A 17483-nucleotide genomic window follows, 5' to 3' on the forward strand; every position below is an offset into this window, starting at 1 on the left:
CCTGCTGACTGTGCCCAAGGGGGGGGGGGTGGATCCTACAAAATGGTGACCTTGAAGGTGGAAGTGGGCACAGCATGCCCAGTGCTAGCAAGGAAAAACGTGGCCCACGGAGGGGTCTGGAGTAGCCTTCAGGGGTCCCAAGCCCCCTGTTCCAGGGACTGGCTCCAAGGCCCTGCTCCTCAGCCCCGAGGACCTAGGCGCCTGCTGCTCCTGTCCAAACCCTCCCCCCCCTTCTTTTTCCCTGCTTCCTGTTTTGCCTCCACTGATAAGAACATGGTCCTGGGAGGGAGGGAGTCTTGAGGGACTTGTCTCCTCCTCTGATAGAAAATCGCTGGTGCCTCCACCGTGCCTGGCCCTAGAGCACTCATGCGGAGCGGGCTCACTCAGCTGGCGTGATTGGTTAAAGACCACGTGACTCTGGCCCCTGTGGCCAATCAGGAAGCTGCTTTGGCCTGAAAGTCCCTGGCGCCCTGGCGCCCTGGGGCAGGGTGGGGCTGCCGCGGAGCGCGGGGCACTCACTCAAGGACGTCCCGGTTGAACTGCTTCTTGCTGTTGCCCAGGAACTCTCCGATCATCTGGCGGCTGAGGCCCTTACGCTGCAGGAGGAAGTGGGCCACGCCGATGGGGGTGTCGGGGATAAAGCCGCGCGAGATCAGGAACTGGATGCCCTTGTCCGGGTTTCTGGAGTGGGGTGGAGGTGGAGGGGGGAAAGAAGCAGCAGAGTGAGCCGAGCTGGCCTCAGAGTCTTCGCTAGCTACCTCCACGCCTGTGCAGCCATAAAAAGTGCCTGCAGGTCCTTGGAAACCGAGCTCTCGGGAAACGCCAGGATCCCGTCTGCCGCACAGGTGCCCCCCAGGAGAAGCATCTCTTGAAGCTGAGGCCAACCTCTAAGGCTTCCTCTCTGGGGATGGTGCAGGGGCCCAGTGTGGAGGTGGAGGAGAAGGGCTCTTCTCCGTGGAGCTCCATCTGCCAGTGGCCCTTTCTCCCTGCCTGCAGTCTGGGCCAAATCCCCAGTCCCCACCTGGAGGCAGGAATGAGGGTAGGGAGACAGGTGACATCTCCCACGGGGCCTCCTGTTCTTCCAGGCTGCTTTTCCCCCTCTGGACTCTCCGTGTGTGGGTGGAGGGCTGTGTCTTAAGCAGATCTCTGCCGCTGCCTGAGCTGTTTCTTACCGGGCTGGGAGAAGGTAAGAATGGAAATAGAGGGTGAGCATTTGGAACCCTTTATGGCACTGTGCCATTTGCGGGACAGTTCACTTTTACCATATTTTACAAAAGGATCAGCCATAACATATTGGGGTGGGGATACCAAACTGGTCCTTTGCTACCCATAGTTTGAGAATCACTGCTGTGAGGGGTACAGGGGTCTGGGGGTTTTCTTGAGCATGTGGCAGTGATGCTGTGGGTGGGGGTGGGTGGGGAGCTTTCTCCCAGGATGCCCGCCAGGTGTGGAAGAACAGAGCAGGGATTTAGAGCCCCGCGTGTCTGGTCTCACGAGCTCGCCTCACCTGTGTGAGCCTGTTTCCTTGTCTGGAAAGTGGCATGGAAACGCCTGCTCTAGAGCCTGTTGGGAAGTTTGCAGATGCTGGGTGTCCGGGGAGCTCTGAACGGCAGCGACTGCCCCTAGGACAGGAGCTTCCAGAGAGCAGAGGATGTGCCTCGCGCAACCTTGTGGTCACAACGCCTGGCACTCAGGAAATCCCAGTTGAAGGGATAGACGAACACACAGGCGGGCAGCAATGATGTCATGTTCTTGGCTCAGGAGCAAGGCTGAGTGGAGGGTTCTGAGTGTCTTCTTGTACTTTTCCATGGGAGGGCGTGTGTGCTTCCTCTGCTTGGCACCGGGTGTATACATTCCTATCTGGTTGGGGACCTGAGCCATGACAGTTGTTCACGGCTCTCCCCCAGGCCTTTCTCTCCTCGCCCTCTGCTTGCTCCAGACTCTCTTCCCCGTCTCCCTCCTTCCTCCGTCACCCACTCTGCTCTCCAGCTCTCAACCTATCTCTTTTCTCCTGGGGTCTGCCGTCCCTGCACACCCTGCCCCTCACCCCACCCACCTCTGGAGGCCACGATGCTTCCCTGTCTTTCTGTTCCACCTCAATGATTTCTGTGGTCCTTGCACTGACTGTACTCTTATTTACTTAATATTAGATTTTCTTTTCAATTATTTTGATTTTCAAACAAAACAGTAGTACCAGGGTACCTCCATAAGTTCATGCAGAAATGGAATTAAAGAGAGGCTTATTTTGGTGCAAAGTATTCGAAATTGATGCATATGAGGGGAATTCTAAAAGGTCATGGGAGAGCGGTGGGATAACTTGGTGAACCACCCAGCACCCTGCGTGGTGAGGTGCGCACACGCGCGTGTGTATATGTATGTGTGTGTGTGTGGGGGGGGGGGGCTAGGGGAGTGTCCCAGACCGTCCTAGGGCTCACGCACATGTTGAAGAGGTTGAGGCCAATGCGGTAGAGCCGCTTGCGCAGCGTGTCAGTGGAGAGCGTGGGCGACTTGCAGCTGGCCGGATTCTCGCAGTGGTACCGGGGCAGGCTCAGGATCATGGCCTGCAGCGCCTCTTTGGAAGCGGTCGCCGAGGCCTCGGAGCCCGACTTGGCCGATTTGGTGGATGTGCTACTGCTGCTCAGCTGCTCCGAGTGGTCGCCTACGTCCCCCTCGGCCTCAGCCGCTCTGCACGCTTCCCCTGACTCTTCCTCCTCCTCCTCTTCCTCCTGGGCTTCGACTGCTGCAGCTTCCTCCGCCACGGCCTCTGCGGCCCCCGCCTCTGCTCGCGGGTCCTCGGCGGCGGGCGCGTCCCCCTGACCCGCAGGGGGCGTCTCTGGGGCCTCCTGCCCGGGGGGCTCGCCCTGCTCGTTGACGCTCTCTGAGGGCTCTGGGGCGGCCGCGGCAGCCTGCGCGCCCAGGCAGTTGGCCACCGACAGGGCCGTGGACGAGGAGACCGAGATGTTCTGGCTGGCGATCTGCACCGTGACGTCCCGAAACGCCATCATGAGGGTGCCGCTGTGACCCTGGGTCAGGCCCCCGACTTCGGCGGCCTCTTCCCCGGGCCCTGGGCCCGCGCCGGAAAGCTCCCGGCTCTCGGCCTCCAGGCCCTGCGGCCCCGCGCCGGCGCGCAGGGCCTGGTGGATCTGGTATGCACCGCTCTCCTGCAGGGAGCACATGGTCTTGAGGCTCCAGGTGCTGAGGGCGTCGTCGATGGACTTGGCCAGGGACTGCACCTGCTCACTGAAGGAGTCCTCCAGCTCGGTGAGCGCGCCCGCCAGGCTGGGCGGCAGGGAGGGCGAGCGTCCCAGTGGCAGCCCCACGAGGCCGCAGCCCTCCATGAACGCCTTCTCGGCCGCCAGGCTCTCGGCCATGGGCGCCCGCACCTTGCGCAGGGAGATGCGCCGGGGCAGGCGGCTCTCCAGGAGCGAGTTGCGGATCTTCTCGAAGTTCTTGCTGAGCTGGTATTGGCGGAAGGCGGTTTGGATGGTGCAGGCGGCGCGCCGGGATACCAGGTGGCCCCCGTACTTGTGTTCTAGCATTTCAATCTGCAGCGGGGACAGAGATGGGGAAGGGCTCAGCAGGGGAAGGGGTGGCACCGTGCTCCCGAATGCTCCACCCCCAGGGCGAGACCCCTGGGCACACTTGGACAGGGCCCAGGAACGCAACGCGAGGGACTCCTAGTGCTCAGATGTGAAGACTCCTGTGTTCCTGGGTCCTTGGCCAGGCTCCCAGAAATGCAGGATTTAGGGTTCCATTGTGGGGCTTCTTGATGTTCCAAGGGGGTAAGGCATAGAGGAGCTACTGACAGTCTCAGATACGGCTGCTGGGGTGGTAAAACGGGCGGGTAGACTTTTGGCTCAGCACTTAAGTTGCTGCTTGGGGCGCCTACATCCCGCATCCCAGCACCCTGGCTCTGCTCCTGATTCCAGCTTCCTGCCAAGGTGCACCCTGGAGGCAGCTGGAGATGGCTCAAGCACCTGGGTCCTTGCCACCTACGTGGGAGACCTGGAGTGAGTTCCAGGCTCCCAGCTTCAGCTTGGCCCAGTCCCAGCTGTTATGGGCATTTGGGAGAGTGAACCAGCAGATGGGAGAGCTGTCTCTCTCTTTCTGCCTTTCAAATAAAATGAAAATAAGTAAAATTTTAAACTGCTTGTGTCAGCAATGCACACAGCAGTATTAATGGATGAAATGCATGTCTTGAATTTGCATTAAGATACTTGGTCCAAAAAAGTGGCTAGCTTAGACAGTACCATATTAATATTAATAAAAATGGTTGAAGCTGGGTGATGGTTGTATGGGCGTTTATGACCGTTGATTCTATTTTTGTGTACCTTTAAAAATAATAATGAAAAATTAAACAGAAATGTGAAAAAAAATCTGCTGCTACTACTGTGCACCTGCTGCCTCTGTCAGCATTGGTGCCACACACTGGCACCCTCCCATCTCCTGGGGAGCAGGATAAGGGTTGGAACTGGGATTTGATCATCTCTGCCATCCCAGCACCCAGCCCAGGTCTGGCCTCTGCAGATGTTTAATAAATGTGAATTTAATGAAAAGATGGGTGGATGTCTCCAGGCTACCCACAGTTACACACTTCTCTTCGTCTCTGTTCTCCACAATGGGAGCTGTCCTCCCAGGGCAGGGCGTGGGCCAGCCAGATGCTGCTACCTCTCCTGGGCAGGTCTGAGCCTAGGAGAGCATCTCACGGGCTGGTTTGTCCTTTGGGCCCCTCCTCGTCTCCTCTCGGGTCTGTGCCCCATGTCTGTGGCCTTTTTCCCTCTGAGTTGGCTCTGTCCCCACTTCTCTCCTTTATCAAGCCCTCTCAGGGAAGGGCTGAAAAGAGTCCCCCTCTCCGGGATGGATGAGCCAATAGCATTTAAGGCTGCCTGCAGGATGGTCTTGCATTTAAATAAAGGACAAGGCCCATGTGAAGGGGGTGGGCTTCATTGGTGGCCCACAGTCAGACTGTGATCAGAGAAGACTGGGACTTGAGAAAGTGTCCCTGGCCTTGAAATCAGGTCCCCCTGTTCACAGCCACACTCTCCCCTGCACGCTTGTGGCTCCTGAGCTGTGAGTTGTGATGGGGTGGGAGAGGCCTGAGCTTAGCCACTAAAGGCGAGAATGACATCTTCATGTTCACACCGGGATGTGGGATGGCACCCCATAGCACAGGCACCCTCTTGTAGATACAACTCCAACCCTCAGGGACAATCCTGGGTAAACTGGGCCACCTCAGTGCTTGTCTGCGGCTCTTCCAACCTTGCCATTTCGGTGCCCTTTGCCATCCCTACACCTAGGGACATCAGGTGTCTGTCTCTACATCCACCCCTGCTCTCTACTCCACGGGGCTCTAAGCAGCTCTTCAGAATAGGTGTACATGGCCCACGAGGCCCCCTGTCTGACTTTCCCAAGAAGTCTTTATGTTTCACGGGTACAAGGCCCTAAGCAGAAGCTGGCAGCTCTGCCCATGGTGTCAAGACGCTTATGTGTTCACGGCCTTCAGGGTGCTTTTGAAAAGCCCACCAGTGTTCATATCCATTGCTGCAAATGCCAATGCTTAGCAGCTCCACGTCACACCCATGCCTCTGTCCTCAGAGTTGTGCGTCTTGGCAGCCTGGGCACAGCTCAGCTCGGCTCTTTGCTCAGTCGGCAGGCTGGCATTAAGGTGCCTCCGTATGTGGGCCTCTCAAGCTCACTGTGGCCAGCAGAATTCTGTGGCCAGCAGAATTGCCAGACTGCAGGCCTGAGGCCCTCAGTTCCCGAAGGCTGCCTTGCTGCTCCCGCTACATGCTCCTCTCTACTACGTGGTGGCCTGCTCCTTCAAAGCCTATATGAGAGTGACTCTCTGAGCCACGGCTTCTAAAACTATTATTTAATTGTCTGAGGGGAAGAGAGAGAGAGATCCTACTTACTGGTTCTCTCCTCAAATCCTGCAGCTGGGGGAAGGAGGCTCAGGGGCTGGAACTGGAAACTCAATCCGGATCTCCCACATGGAAGGCAGGAACCCAGGGGTCTGCATCAGCAGGAAGCTGGATTCAGGAGCCTGAGCCTGGAACTGCACCCAGGCATTCTGCCATGAGACAGGAATGTCTTAACTGCGAGGCCCAACACCTGCCCCCTTTCCCTTTAAAGGGCTCACTTAAAACATTTAAAATATATTTATTTTCATTTTATTAGAAAGGCAGAAAGAGTCAGAGAGGGAGCTCCCATCTGCTATTCATTTCTCAAATGCCTTCAACAGCCAGGGCTGATTCAGGCCAAAGCTGGGAGCCCAGAACTCAGCCCAGATATCCTACGGGGCTGGCAGCAAACCTAGTGCGTGAGGCATCCTCTACTGCCTCCCAGGCTACACATAAGCAGGAATCTGGATTGGAAGTGGAGGAGCCGGGACTTGAACCAGGCACTCCCGTATGGATTGTATGCATCCCGAGCATCATCCTAACCACTGTGTCCAAAGACTGCTCCTAACAGGTTCATCTGATGCTCTCCTTTTCGGATAACTCAAAGTCATCTGATTGGTCTCCTCGTTCTAGGAGGGATAGCCTGTGATATTCACTAGTCCCCTCCACTCTCAAAGGGAGTGGGTTCTACTTTTTTTTGCACCGAGCCGATTCCCTTTTTTCCACAAACTTTCTGAAGTACCTTCATGGATAGCTGCCTCAGAGGCATTCTGCTCCTGCCCAGGCAGAAATCATAGCAAAAGGAAGAGAACACTGCACTTGGCTCATTCTCTCTGCTGAACTCTGGAAGGGAGATCTGTCCTTAGCTTAGGCAGGAGAGTCCTCCAAGCACAAGCGCAGAGAGTGGGGGACTGCTGGGCACTTAGATGCCTCCTTCTACCCAATTCCTGTCTCCCGTTGGCTGGAGCTCTGCAGGCACTATGAGAAACCGACACAAAGCATGCACTTCACATCTCTTTTGCACCTGGCCTGTTGGTCATTTTAGGGAAATTCAGGACCAAGAGCATTCCTGGAAACACAGGGAAGATAGGCAATCCACTGCCCAAGGAGTGACCCCCATGGTAAGGGGCCATCCTCATGTTCTGCTCATCCCACTTGGAGGCCTGGGTGAGGTTAACCCCGTAGCTTCCTGATACACTCAGTGTCTATGTTTCACCCACGTGGAAAAGAAAACCAGAGTTTAAATTCTTAGATCTGTCCCATCAGCTCTGTCTTTAGACTTTAAGGCCCAGGGAGGCAAGAGACTTTGCCAGCCATGGTCACTGCCTCACTCCAAATATGTAGACAGTGTACAAAAGAGGTCTTTAGAGAATGAATATATATCACATACATTAGAGAATTAATTCCAAAGTTGTCCTTGCGACTCTCAGAATCCTCCCTCACCTGAACCATAGCTCTTCTCTCCCAGGGTGGGTGAGCTGACCCCCACCATCTGACTTGCATTTCCAATCTCCGCATTTCAATGTGCCGCTTGCCACCTGCCTGCAGACCCTCCCAGACCTCCCCCGACCAAGCCATAGCTCCGTTTGACTTCTCAGCCTCTGCTATGCTAACTCAATCTCTTTCTATTTCCATTGGTCCGCTTAGAAGGCTCGCCTACCCTCTGCCTTGCCCCATGAGCAAATGGCAAGACCCTGATCCAGCCCCAGATGGCCTAATACCTTGCACTCTGGCTCCTCTCCTGCAAGGCTCCTGAAATGGCTTTTGGAAAGGTCAGCAGTGACCTTCTTACCACCAAAGCCAATAGCCCACCCTCATCCTCTCTCTCTTCTGCAGCTGTTGATCCTTCTGCCACCAGTTTCCATGACTCCGTCTTGGTTTTCCTGTCTCCATGCAGCTCCTTAATCTCCATTCCAGCCATAGAATCCCGAAGTGTGCTGGTTACAGGTCACACCGGTGCTGGCTCCCACTCTCCACACACAGTTTAATTATTTCCTCATGCACTTCTGGGCAATGTCCATGACTTCCCTGTCGGAGTCATTAAGGGAGCCCCTGAAGCTGATGGCCGACAGCTCATTAAGAGGGGACCATGGCAGGCAGAGCCTCCGTGATGGTTCTGAGTGTGTTTCACAGGTCAACGTCTTCCCACTTCGAGAACCTCCTCTGCGATAGTAATTTCACCCAACTTGAATAGACTGACAAGTAAGCATTAAAACGGGGAATATCCAACCCCAGATTTGTCTCTTCCTCGCTGGCTAAACTTGGCCAAGCGTCTTGACGTCTCCGACTCTCAGTGTTCTTGTCTGTCATGTGACGTGAATCCTGCTGACTCCGTAGCTTGTGCTGAGGATGAAATTACTTCGTGCAGCACTGGGCACACAGCAGGTGCTCAGTAAGTGGCGGCTATTTGATGCTGACAGTGGTGATGTGAATGCCTCTGGAATCTCCATTTCTAGCCTCGATCCTAGAACTACATTCCCGACAGCCTTCTGGGCCCATCTCTCTGCCTATACAAAGCATTGTCTTTCCCCACCCTGCCTAAATCAGCCCTTGGTTCTTACAACATTCAGTTTGGGAAACTTGTGTTTGTCAGCCTCAGAGTCCCATGGTCCCCCACTCCCAATGCCTGTTGCAATTATCCTTGATCTTTGTACCAGCAAGTCTACTTGTTTGCTTGTGCAGCTCTGTCGGTCTTCTAACTGGCCCCTGACACTGTCTGAACCCGCTCCTGCCTCTCAAAGGGTAGATGTATACGCAGGCCTTTTTTGTTGTTGTTGAGAGGCATTGCCCAAAATGAGAGGGTACTTCAAAGAGCTTGTGGCAAATGGAATTTAAATGTAAGTGTACTCTGGTGCTAAAACAACTGGAATCCATCCAAAAGTTCATGAAAAATGCATGTCATGAAAAAACCACGCATGGACACTGGGCCTCCAACCATCAGATCCATGTGCAGCACCCAGCACGGCGCCTGGCACAGAGCTTACAGAGAGATTTTTAATCTAGGCATTGGCTCCTTGCCTTCCTTTCTATCAGTTGGGCCCCACCATCTCCCCCAGGCCCAGCCTGCTGCACCCCAGCCTGCCCTGCCCTCGCCGCTTCCTTCCCAGCCTTGGCTGCCTGCACCCTCAGCTGTCACTGCTGCGTCCCTGCTGGGAGCCACCCGTGAGCAGACTTTCCCCACAGACACCGTACTAGCACCTGAGCCTGTATCCCTCACATCCAGCAAGTTCCAGACCCATGCCTGGGGTGTCACAGGTGGACATGAACTGAGCTGGACAGACTCCCAGATTGGGCCTTGGGTGCTCCGCCCTTCTTCCCCCAATACATGGACCCAGGCCCCTCCCCCTGCCCCAGCCAAGCCTTCTCATCCATCCCAGTCCTGTGGGTAAGCAGGGCCAGAGGCACCTGGGGGTAGAGGGGGTGTGACCCTGGGCAGTGTGGGGTCTCTAAGCCAAGGAGCAGGTCTGCTCACTTCTCGATAAAGGAATCATGGGTAGCTGTGGCCTTGCCTTCTCCCAGGAGAACCACCTCCCAGCTTCTGGCAGAAGCGGCGGTGGAGGGGCCGGGATGAGCCTCGGTGGTAACTGGAACAGCAGTAGCCTTTCTTTCAGGTCGCCACAGCAGCTGACCCTGAAGAGGGCTGCAGAGAGATGGCAGCAGTGGGCTGGGGCAGAGGTCACAGACCACAGTGGGAACAGGGGCCTGGGTATGTGTGTGGGAGGCTTACAAACAGGAGCGAGGGTTTCCTCAGAGCCAGGGTTTCTCCCTTGAGAACAGTGGAACACTGCTTGGTAGGAGCCCCCAGAATGGGGCAAGGCTGAGGAGCAGGCAGTCCAGAGAGGGAGGGGGTCCTGGGGATGCCTAGGGGTTTCCTCAGAAAAGGGGCCCTCGGGGGCCGAGAGAGGGTGCTGGGCTGCGTCTCTCTGTGCACCCACGGCCCAGCCCCGCTGTCTGAAATGCATACAGCAAGTGCACTCTGGGACAGGTTGCCTTGGGAGCTTCTTCAGGTGGGGGCAGGGGTGGGAGGAGCCCTATGGTTCAGCAGGCACCTGGGACACAGAAACTCCTTCAGGAAGAGCCGTTCAGGAACCCCAGCTCAGGCTGCTTCGATGGCTCCCCGGAGCCCGTGCCCTGGGCTGTCATGACAAGAGATGGTCAGAGGCAGCTGGTTAACCTCCTGGCCTGGCCTGTGCAGTCCTGGGGCTGCGTCTGTTTTCTTCTGGAGACGGGGCTGGCAGCAGTGCCTGCCTCCCAGGAACTCTGTGCAGATCCAGGAGCTAGACCAGGGCAAAGGCTAGGCACCATGCCAGACACACGTCAGCGTCCACCTCTGCCGGGTGTGGGTCTGGGTAGGGGGAGCCATTAGGCCTGGGACTGGGGATTTGGCACAGTGCAGACGGCTCCCAGTGCCCTCCATGCCCCTGGTGGAAATCTCGTCTTCACAGCGTAGAAGCCCTTGCTTCCCAAAGCAGCAGTCTGAGGCCCTGGGAGGCAAGGGCCTTGCAAACCTAGCTGCCACTTTGCCTTGGGGAGGCGTCCCATGGGGAAGCTGGGCCCCAAGGGGAAGGGGCCTGCTGTCTAGGAGATTGCGACATCTGTCTAGGGCCTGCCCTGGCTTGGGGGACAGGGCCCTGATGTTAGACCACAGCACCATGCCCTCGGGCTTGGACAGCACAGACGGTTCTGTAGTTTGGACAGCCCATGTGGGCGCCAAGAGTCTCCTAGTGCCGGAGAAGAAGACATGGACTCCTGAGAGACCTTGAATAATTTGGAAAGAAAACCTGGGCCCTCTATGGCCACTTTCCAAAGTGCCCCAAAAGTGACCAGCTGCTCCGTCCCTGTCTCCCTAGGTGGTGGCCCCCAGGATCAGAGTGCGAGGAGGCAAGAGAGTCAAGAGCAGAGGGATCTGGGTAAAACCGAGCCCCTGCGCACCGCCTCTGAAGTTGACGCTAGATGCTCTCAAGTACTGGTCTCCCAGTCTCCCAGCCTCCTTCCCACAGCTTAACGTTTCCTTGTCCTGCTTTTACGAAAATCAGCTCACTGACTCGAGGGAGTGGTGCAGCCCGCCCAGCCCTCCAGGGGCCTTGGACACAGGCTCCTGAGGTCACTCATCTCCCCAGAGGTAACACCCTGATGGTTGCGCTTGTCTTGAGGGATTTCTTTTCCAGGAACCCCAGGCTTTAAGCAAAAGGTAGCTGCCACCTGCACACAGCCCCCAGGCTGGAACTCGCTTAGCCATCAGCAAGGATCTGTAAAGAACACCGTATTGCCAAACACTCGAAGGACCAACCCAGAGCCCCTTTGATTCCCAGCCTCGATCTAGAAGACCCTTCACCCCTCCGCCCGCAGGGACCCGAGAATTCTGTGGTAACGATAATGAGCTTGCTGGACAGGCCTGCAGGAGCTGGAAGCCTCTGCAGGCCCCAAGTGTAACACTACCCTCCTACTTGTCAATCAAAACGCCCCTTTTCCTGGCATGCACCTGCTCCATCCAGGCCTAAGGAAGGAGGCTATGAAAATGTGGATATGAAACTCCACATGGAAATTGTGGGGTGTCATGAAATTCTCAGGTGGCATCATGCCTGTGGAAGCAGCACTTGGTACCTTACAGAAGAGGCCAATAGCTGGGGGAGTGCTCTCTTTCTCTCCCAGGGCTGGAGGTGCAATGCAGGTGCTCTCTCCCTCCCCCACCCTTTCTCTCTTTGGAAAAACCTCTGGCCCTCTCTTGATGGGTATTTCTCCATGTGGGGCGATCCACACTTGGGAGTAAATTTTGTTGTCACTTTGTGCACCTTACAGGTATCTGCACTTAGTGATCTTTGTGCGAGACAAGAGCCTGGAGAAAGATTAATTGCTGCCATCAGTACTCGCCTAGCTCCTTACTCTGTGTTTGCAATAAACACCTATTTCTTCCACCACCCTGGTGATTGGCTTGCTGTGTGTTGGGTGAGTGGACCCCGTTTGGGGGATGCCCTGTTACAGGAGAGGACAGTGCTATGTGGGAGGACCCTCTTGGATGTGCGACTGCAAGAGGAGACTGGGGAGGGGGCCAGCTCAGAGGTCAAAGAAAGTCAGGGAGGGCCTCGTTCACTGTCATTCACTGTTCACTCATTCATGTGCGCCTTTCACGTTGAGCATATCCTGGGCACCTGGACCATGCTGGAGGCAGGAGAACAAGCGTGGGCCCCAGCAGGGCAGCACCTAGGGCTGGGAGTCTTTGTTCTTCAAGTGGACTCCAAATGGCGCCCCTGCAGGTGTGCAACCTGCATCTGCTCAGCTCGTCACCAGCCCCAGGAACAACAGGGTCCTTGCTCTTAGGAGTGGGACAGCTACTGGACAGCACAGAGTAAGCCACAGGCCATAGGGATTCCTTGGGACTCCTATGCGGACACCTGAGTAGGAGTGGAGACCACCCAAGCCAAGTGGGACTAGGGGATGGGTGGGAAGTGTCCCCAGCAGAGGAAATAAAACCTGTGGAAGGCCAGAGGCCTGTGGAATCCTGAGAGTCAGCGGGCAGGGGAGGCAGGAGGAGGCTTTGTCTGCGCACAATGAGGCTGGCACAGGCTCTCAGCAGGGGAGCCACATCATCAGCTGTGCACTTTGCAAAGATGACTCAGCCCCCATGCAGATGCGGCTGGAAGAGGCAGTGACACAGTAGGGGGTGCCCCAGGAGGTGATGACGGTGTTGGGCAGTGAGGACAGCAAGAGAGAGTGGGGCTGGGGAAGTGGATAAGAGGTAGCTGCCTGTGAGGGGGTGGGGTGGAACCAAGGAAAACACTCATGGGTTCTGGACTGTCTGGCAGGAGGCCTGGGGGGTGGTGGATGGGGATATTGCCCCAGACTCTTTCCAGTCCAATGACTATGGGATTCCTAGTGTGTGTTTTGGGGGGGGGGGGGCGGACAGGGGATGCGGGGAAGGTGTCCGGGGGTCAGATTCTAAAACTAAGATATCAGGATGACTGAAAGACAGACTCCCATCCTGGTCCCAGGCTGCATGGGAGTTCCCCTTTGCGTTACTCAGTTGTCAGGATCTTTTTCATCCTCTGGGCAGTTTTGTGCCAGGCAGTGAGGTAGGCACTGGGGAAATGAGGATGGCTTGATGACAACACCCTGCATTCTGGGGACTTACGGGGAGCACTGGCACAGGGCTGGCACCTGGATGCCGTGATACACCTGGGAAGGGGCATCGGGGCTGCCTCAGCAGGGTGCCCAGAGGCACCGAAAGCAAGAGAAGGCCAAGAGCAGGAGCCTTGGGTGAGGAGCAACTTCAGAGGAAGAGGCAAAGGGACCAGCAGGCAGAGCCCCGTCCTGGAAAAGTCAGGCAAATTGCCCCAGGTTAGAAGAGGAGGGGGTAGGTTCAGTGCCCTGGAGCCTCGCTATGGCCCATCAGTGCCTCTCTGCTCTCTCCCTCGCAGCCCCAGGCAAGGGAGGCACATGCCCTGCTGCTGGACCCACTTGGCCAGGGGGACCTCTGGTAACGCAGTCCACTCTCATCTTTCCTGACCCTGTTCTCCGTCCTCCATCCAGGCACGAGGGAAGCCACACACGTCTCCTCTGGAGAGGGAGCTGTAATGCCTGGGGGCAGGGCAGGAGCACGATTTTCACTTCCTGGTGCACTGCACCCTCATTGCTGTGCACATCACAGGTTAAAAATGACTCAGTGAGGTTTTACTTTCTCCAAGACGTTCTGCCAGGTGCTGCAGGCAGGGTACAAAAATGAACGTGAGCTGGTTTGCGTCTTAAAGCGGCAGAGAGTGATGAGGAATTTGAGAGAAATCCATCATCTGTGCCAACAGACCGGCCACATCACTCAGTACCTTTCACCGGGGGTCATCAGCCAGCTCCTACTGGGCACTCCCAGCATCAGCCGCTCACTGCCTCACAAGCAGGGCTTTCTAGATATCTAACAGCTCCAATAATCAATCACGCTAAAATCTCGCCGTCTATAGCTTTCAGGCGTTGGTACCACTGCTTTCGCTTGGAATGACAGAAACTACATCTAGGGGTGGGCATTCAGCACAGAGGTGGAGATGTCATTTGGGATACTTGTATCCCATATCAGAGTGCCTGGGTTCCAGTGCCGGCTCCACTTCCCGTTCCTGCTTCCTGCTAAAACGCACACTGGCAGGCAGCAGGTATTTGAGTCCCTGCCATCCTTGTGGGAGGTCCAGATTGAGGACTGAGCTCCTGGGTTTGGCCTGACCCAATCCCAGTTGTTGCAGACATTTGGAGAGTGAACCAGCTGCATGGAAGATCTTTGTCTATCAGCCTGTCTCTCCCTTTCAAATAAAATAAATCAATTAAGAATACATCTACCCCCTTTTCCTGTGCCAGCCCTTCTATTCTTTTTTCTCCTTTAAGATTTATTTGTTTATTTGGGGGCAGAGAGACAAAGAAATATATTTCATCTGCTGGTTCACTCCCCAGATGGCCACAACAGCCAGGCTGGGCTAGGTCGGGCTGAAGCCAGGAACCAGGAGCTTCTTCCGAGTCTCTCATGTGGTTGCAGGAACCCAAACACTTGGGCCACCTTCTGCTGCTTTTCTAGGCACATTAGCAGGGAGCTAGATTGGAAGTGGAGCAGCCCAGACAGAACCGGCACCCATGTGGAATGCTGGTGTCGCCAGCAGTGGGTTAACCCATTATACCACAGCGCCTCCCCAGCCCTCCCATTCTTAAACGTTCTTTCCTGTCTGCAGGTTTGCCACGTGACCTCAGCCCACCCTGTTCTCTTTCAAGAGCCTCAGGAGTCTCGCTTGTCCTGTGCAGTGCATCCTCTGAACCGAGCACAGGATCCAGGCGATGCCAGACCAGATGTGCTCAGTGTGGGATGCCAACGAGCTAGCTGCTCCTTCCCCTGCTGCTCACTGCTTCTGAGCTTCAGTCAACTGAAACTCTCAGACTTTCCTCCCAGGACCGAGCCTGCCCATGTAACGCTAGTCCTGTGGGCTTTTCAAAGTAAAGAGCAAAACTTTAGAATTCCTCATTTCAACGGACTTTTCTCATCGAAAGCATGTTTCTGTTCAATGGGTTTTAAAAATTAAAAACCTTGGATTCTGTCATCGAGGTATCAGCTGTCCTCCTTCAGCTTCTTGTCATTGGAACGTCTGGCACATGTAACCCCTATGCCCCTTTCTTCCATGCCTTGTCTAAAGGATTGAGCCAGACAGGACCAAGGACAGTACCCTACTTGGCTCCCTGGAACTGGCACTGAGGGGGTGGAAATCAACATTTTCCAGAAATTCTGCTTGACAACAATCTACCTAACTATACTAACATCTAATCCACGTAGTCCTGTCTTGTCCACCTAGACTTCCTGGGGAGATTCTGCCAAATACTTCCCAGGAAGCCAGGAGCACTGCCTACAGCCACCCTCTCGGCCAGAACAAGAGCTTGGCCTCAGTGCTCAAAGAAATCAGATCCGTTTGGCTTGACTCAACCCCAGCAACCTTCCCACCACCCTTCTTTCCTGTAATTCAGCTTGGCCCCTGGGCTCGGGGATGGCCCTTTAGCACTTGCACGTTTTAGAGCCGGATGGGAACTTGGTGGCAATTGAAGGTCTGATTCCCTATTTTGCTAATGAGGAAACCAATGCCCAGAGTGCTTAACTGGCATTCCCAAAGCCACAGGGTTGAAGAGAAGAACGAGGATTGGATTTCACGTCCAGCTCTTCAAATTCAAAGCTCTTTCTTTCCAGTACCACATGTTCATATCTTTCTCTAAACGCGTGCACACACACATGCACACACATACCAACAGACGGATCTTCCTTTGGGTCTCGTAACTGCTCACTAAGACACATCGTGGATTTATTTTTTGAGGGGGTTCCGTGGGGGCCCCACGATTGACCCCTTTCTCCTCCTGCTTTATGGAACTGGCAACGGAGATGAATACTCCGTGGGATTTGTTCTCCTGCAGGGGACAGTTAGCGCCCCCTGTCCCCAGCTGGATTAACCTTGGGAATCCTCAATCTCTTTGGAGGAGATCCCTGTCTCTGCACCCTGTGTGGGCTGTGTGTCCAGGCCCTGAGCTTGTGTGTGGGCATGAAGCCAAGCTCTCTCTTCTAAGCAGCGGGTGGAGGTGGGGCCGCTCCACAGAACGCCAGGAGATCTGCTGTGCTTTGTGGCGGGGGCAGTTTAGGCTCCCTGTGCTGTGAGGGGAGCACAGCACTTGGTTTGCTGCTGAAGGGCCTCGCATTGCAGCAAGCAGAACCTGTCATATCAAGCCTCTGGTGGTGAGCTGGGCAGTGGCTTGGGGCTGGTGCCCTGAGGACCTGGACTCCAGGGGAGGGCAGAGGAGGGAGCTCCACAGGGTTGGGGGGGACCAAGCCTACAGCAGAGGTGGGCCCAGATGGGGAGATCCCTAGAGCCCTGGCCAGTCCCCAAAGGCAGGGCCCCTGCACCACCCACCCCACCCCCCAGGAGGCCCTGGGTACCTGTTTATTCTTTAGGTCAAGGGAGAGTTCGTAATCAGAGGCTGCAGGGGCGTGGGAGCAGGGCGCCGTCGCCAGGGCAGGCTGCTGCCGACCAGGGGAGGCCATGTGCTGGGGGCCGGCCCTGGGGGAGCCACCCCCTGCCCCTGGCCGCTCCTCCTCCTCCTGCAGCTCCTGGGCTTGAGCCTTCGGGGCATGGGCACTGGGTCTGCCGGCTGCCACCGCTGCCGCTGCCACCACGGAGTCCTCCATGCCCCCACCGGCCTGGGCGCAGGAGCCATCACTGTGAACAAAAGGCAACGGTGCTCGGTTGGGGAAGACGGGGAGGGGTGCGTGCAGGTGCAGGGTTGAGGGGAGCAACTGGGGCACTGAGGCCCCTTTCTGTTGGTGGGGACTGGTGGGGCTGCCTCCTCCTGTCCCTTCAAGGGAGGGGCTGTCATGGCAGGGAAGAGCCACCCGCAAATAGGAAGTGGGAAGAGCATGGAGGAGAAGCTGAACTGGGCAGAGCATCCCAGGTAGAGGGTAGGAGCAGCTCTGGCCGGAGCTCATGAACCCCTGCTTATCAGCTGAACCACAGAGCAATGGAGAGTGATTGTCTGGGTTCACATCTGGGCCCTTCTTCTTCTTCTTCTGTAACCTCATTGCACCTGTTGCCCTCTCTGTAAAATGGGCACAGTAGCAGCACCTGCCTCAAGGACTGTCAGGAGGCTTAGATTCTTACAACTGGGCCTGGCTCCAGGCACGGCTCTCTGGGTGCTCTCTGCTGCAATTAGCAGTGGTTTGGCTCCGGGGCCATTGGCTCAACTGGGAGGGAGCTGACCACCACTGAAACCAGCTCCATCTTTACCCTGTCCCACTGAGTCTGGCTTGGGATAAGCCGCCTAGGATGGGCAGATGCCAGGGGCTGGGAGGCTGGGACCGCGAAGAGGAGAATCCTTGCCCTGCTGGCTTAAGGAAGGCACCCGTCCCTCCCTGGCCTCCCTCCTGCTCCTGTGGGGTCACCAGCCGGCTGAGGCAGCACTGTACCCTCCTGCTGCCCTAAGGAGACACCTCACTGGCTGCAGCAGCCACAGTCCAGTCTGCACTGGGGAATTAGCCCACTCAAGCTGCTTCCATCCCCACCAGCCTCTGAGTTCTGACCCTCCCTCATG

The 17483-nt window shown here is 56.1% G+C and overlaps 1 protein-coding gene across 3 annotated transcripts in view; it reads right to left on the bottom strand.

Annotated features, from left to right (window-relative positions):
* Positions 1-17483, bottom strand: part of IQSEC3 (IQ motif and Sec7 domain ArfGEF 3) — a 109484-nt gene that overhangs the window by 44280 nt on the left and 47721 nt on the right. The window contains exons 3-5 of one of the 3 annotated variants that reach the window (XM_062195422.1): positions 16336-16615; positions 2440-3545; positions 520-681 (exon numbers count right to left, since the gene is read on the bottom strand). In XM_062195422.1, coding sequence (XP_062051406.1) covers positions 520-681; positions 2440-3545; positions 16336-16615 — 1548 coding nt within the window. Of the gene's footprint in view, positions 1-519; positions 682-2439; positions 3546-7692; positions 7812-16335; positions 16616-17483 lie in introns of those variants that run through there. The other 2 variants (XM_062195424.1, XM_062195423.1) reach the window with 2 other exon arrangements.

This window comes from Lepus europaeus, chromosome 6 (assembly GCF_033115175.1).
Source record: "Lepus europaeus isolate LE1 chromosome 6, mLepTim1.pri, whole genome shotgun sequence".
Classification (NCBI taxonomy): domain Eukaryota; kingdom Metazoa; phylum Chordata; class Mammalia; order Lagomorpha; family Leporidae; genus Lepus; species Lepus europaeus.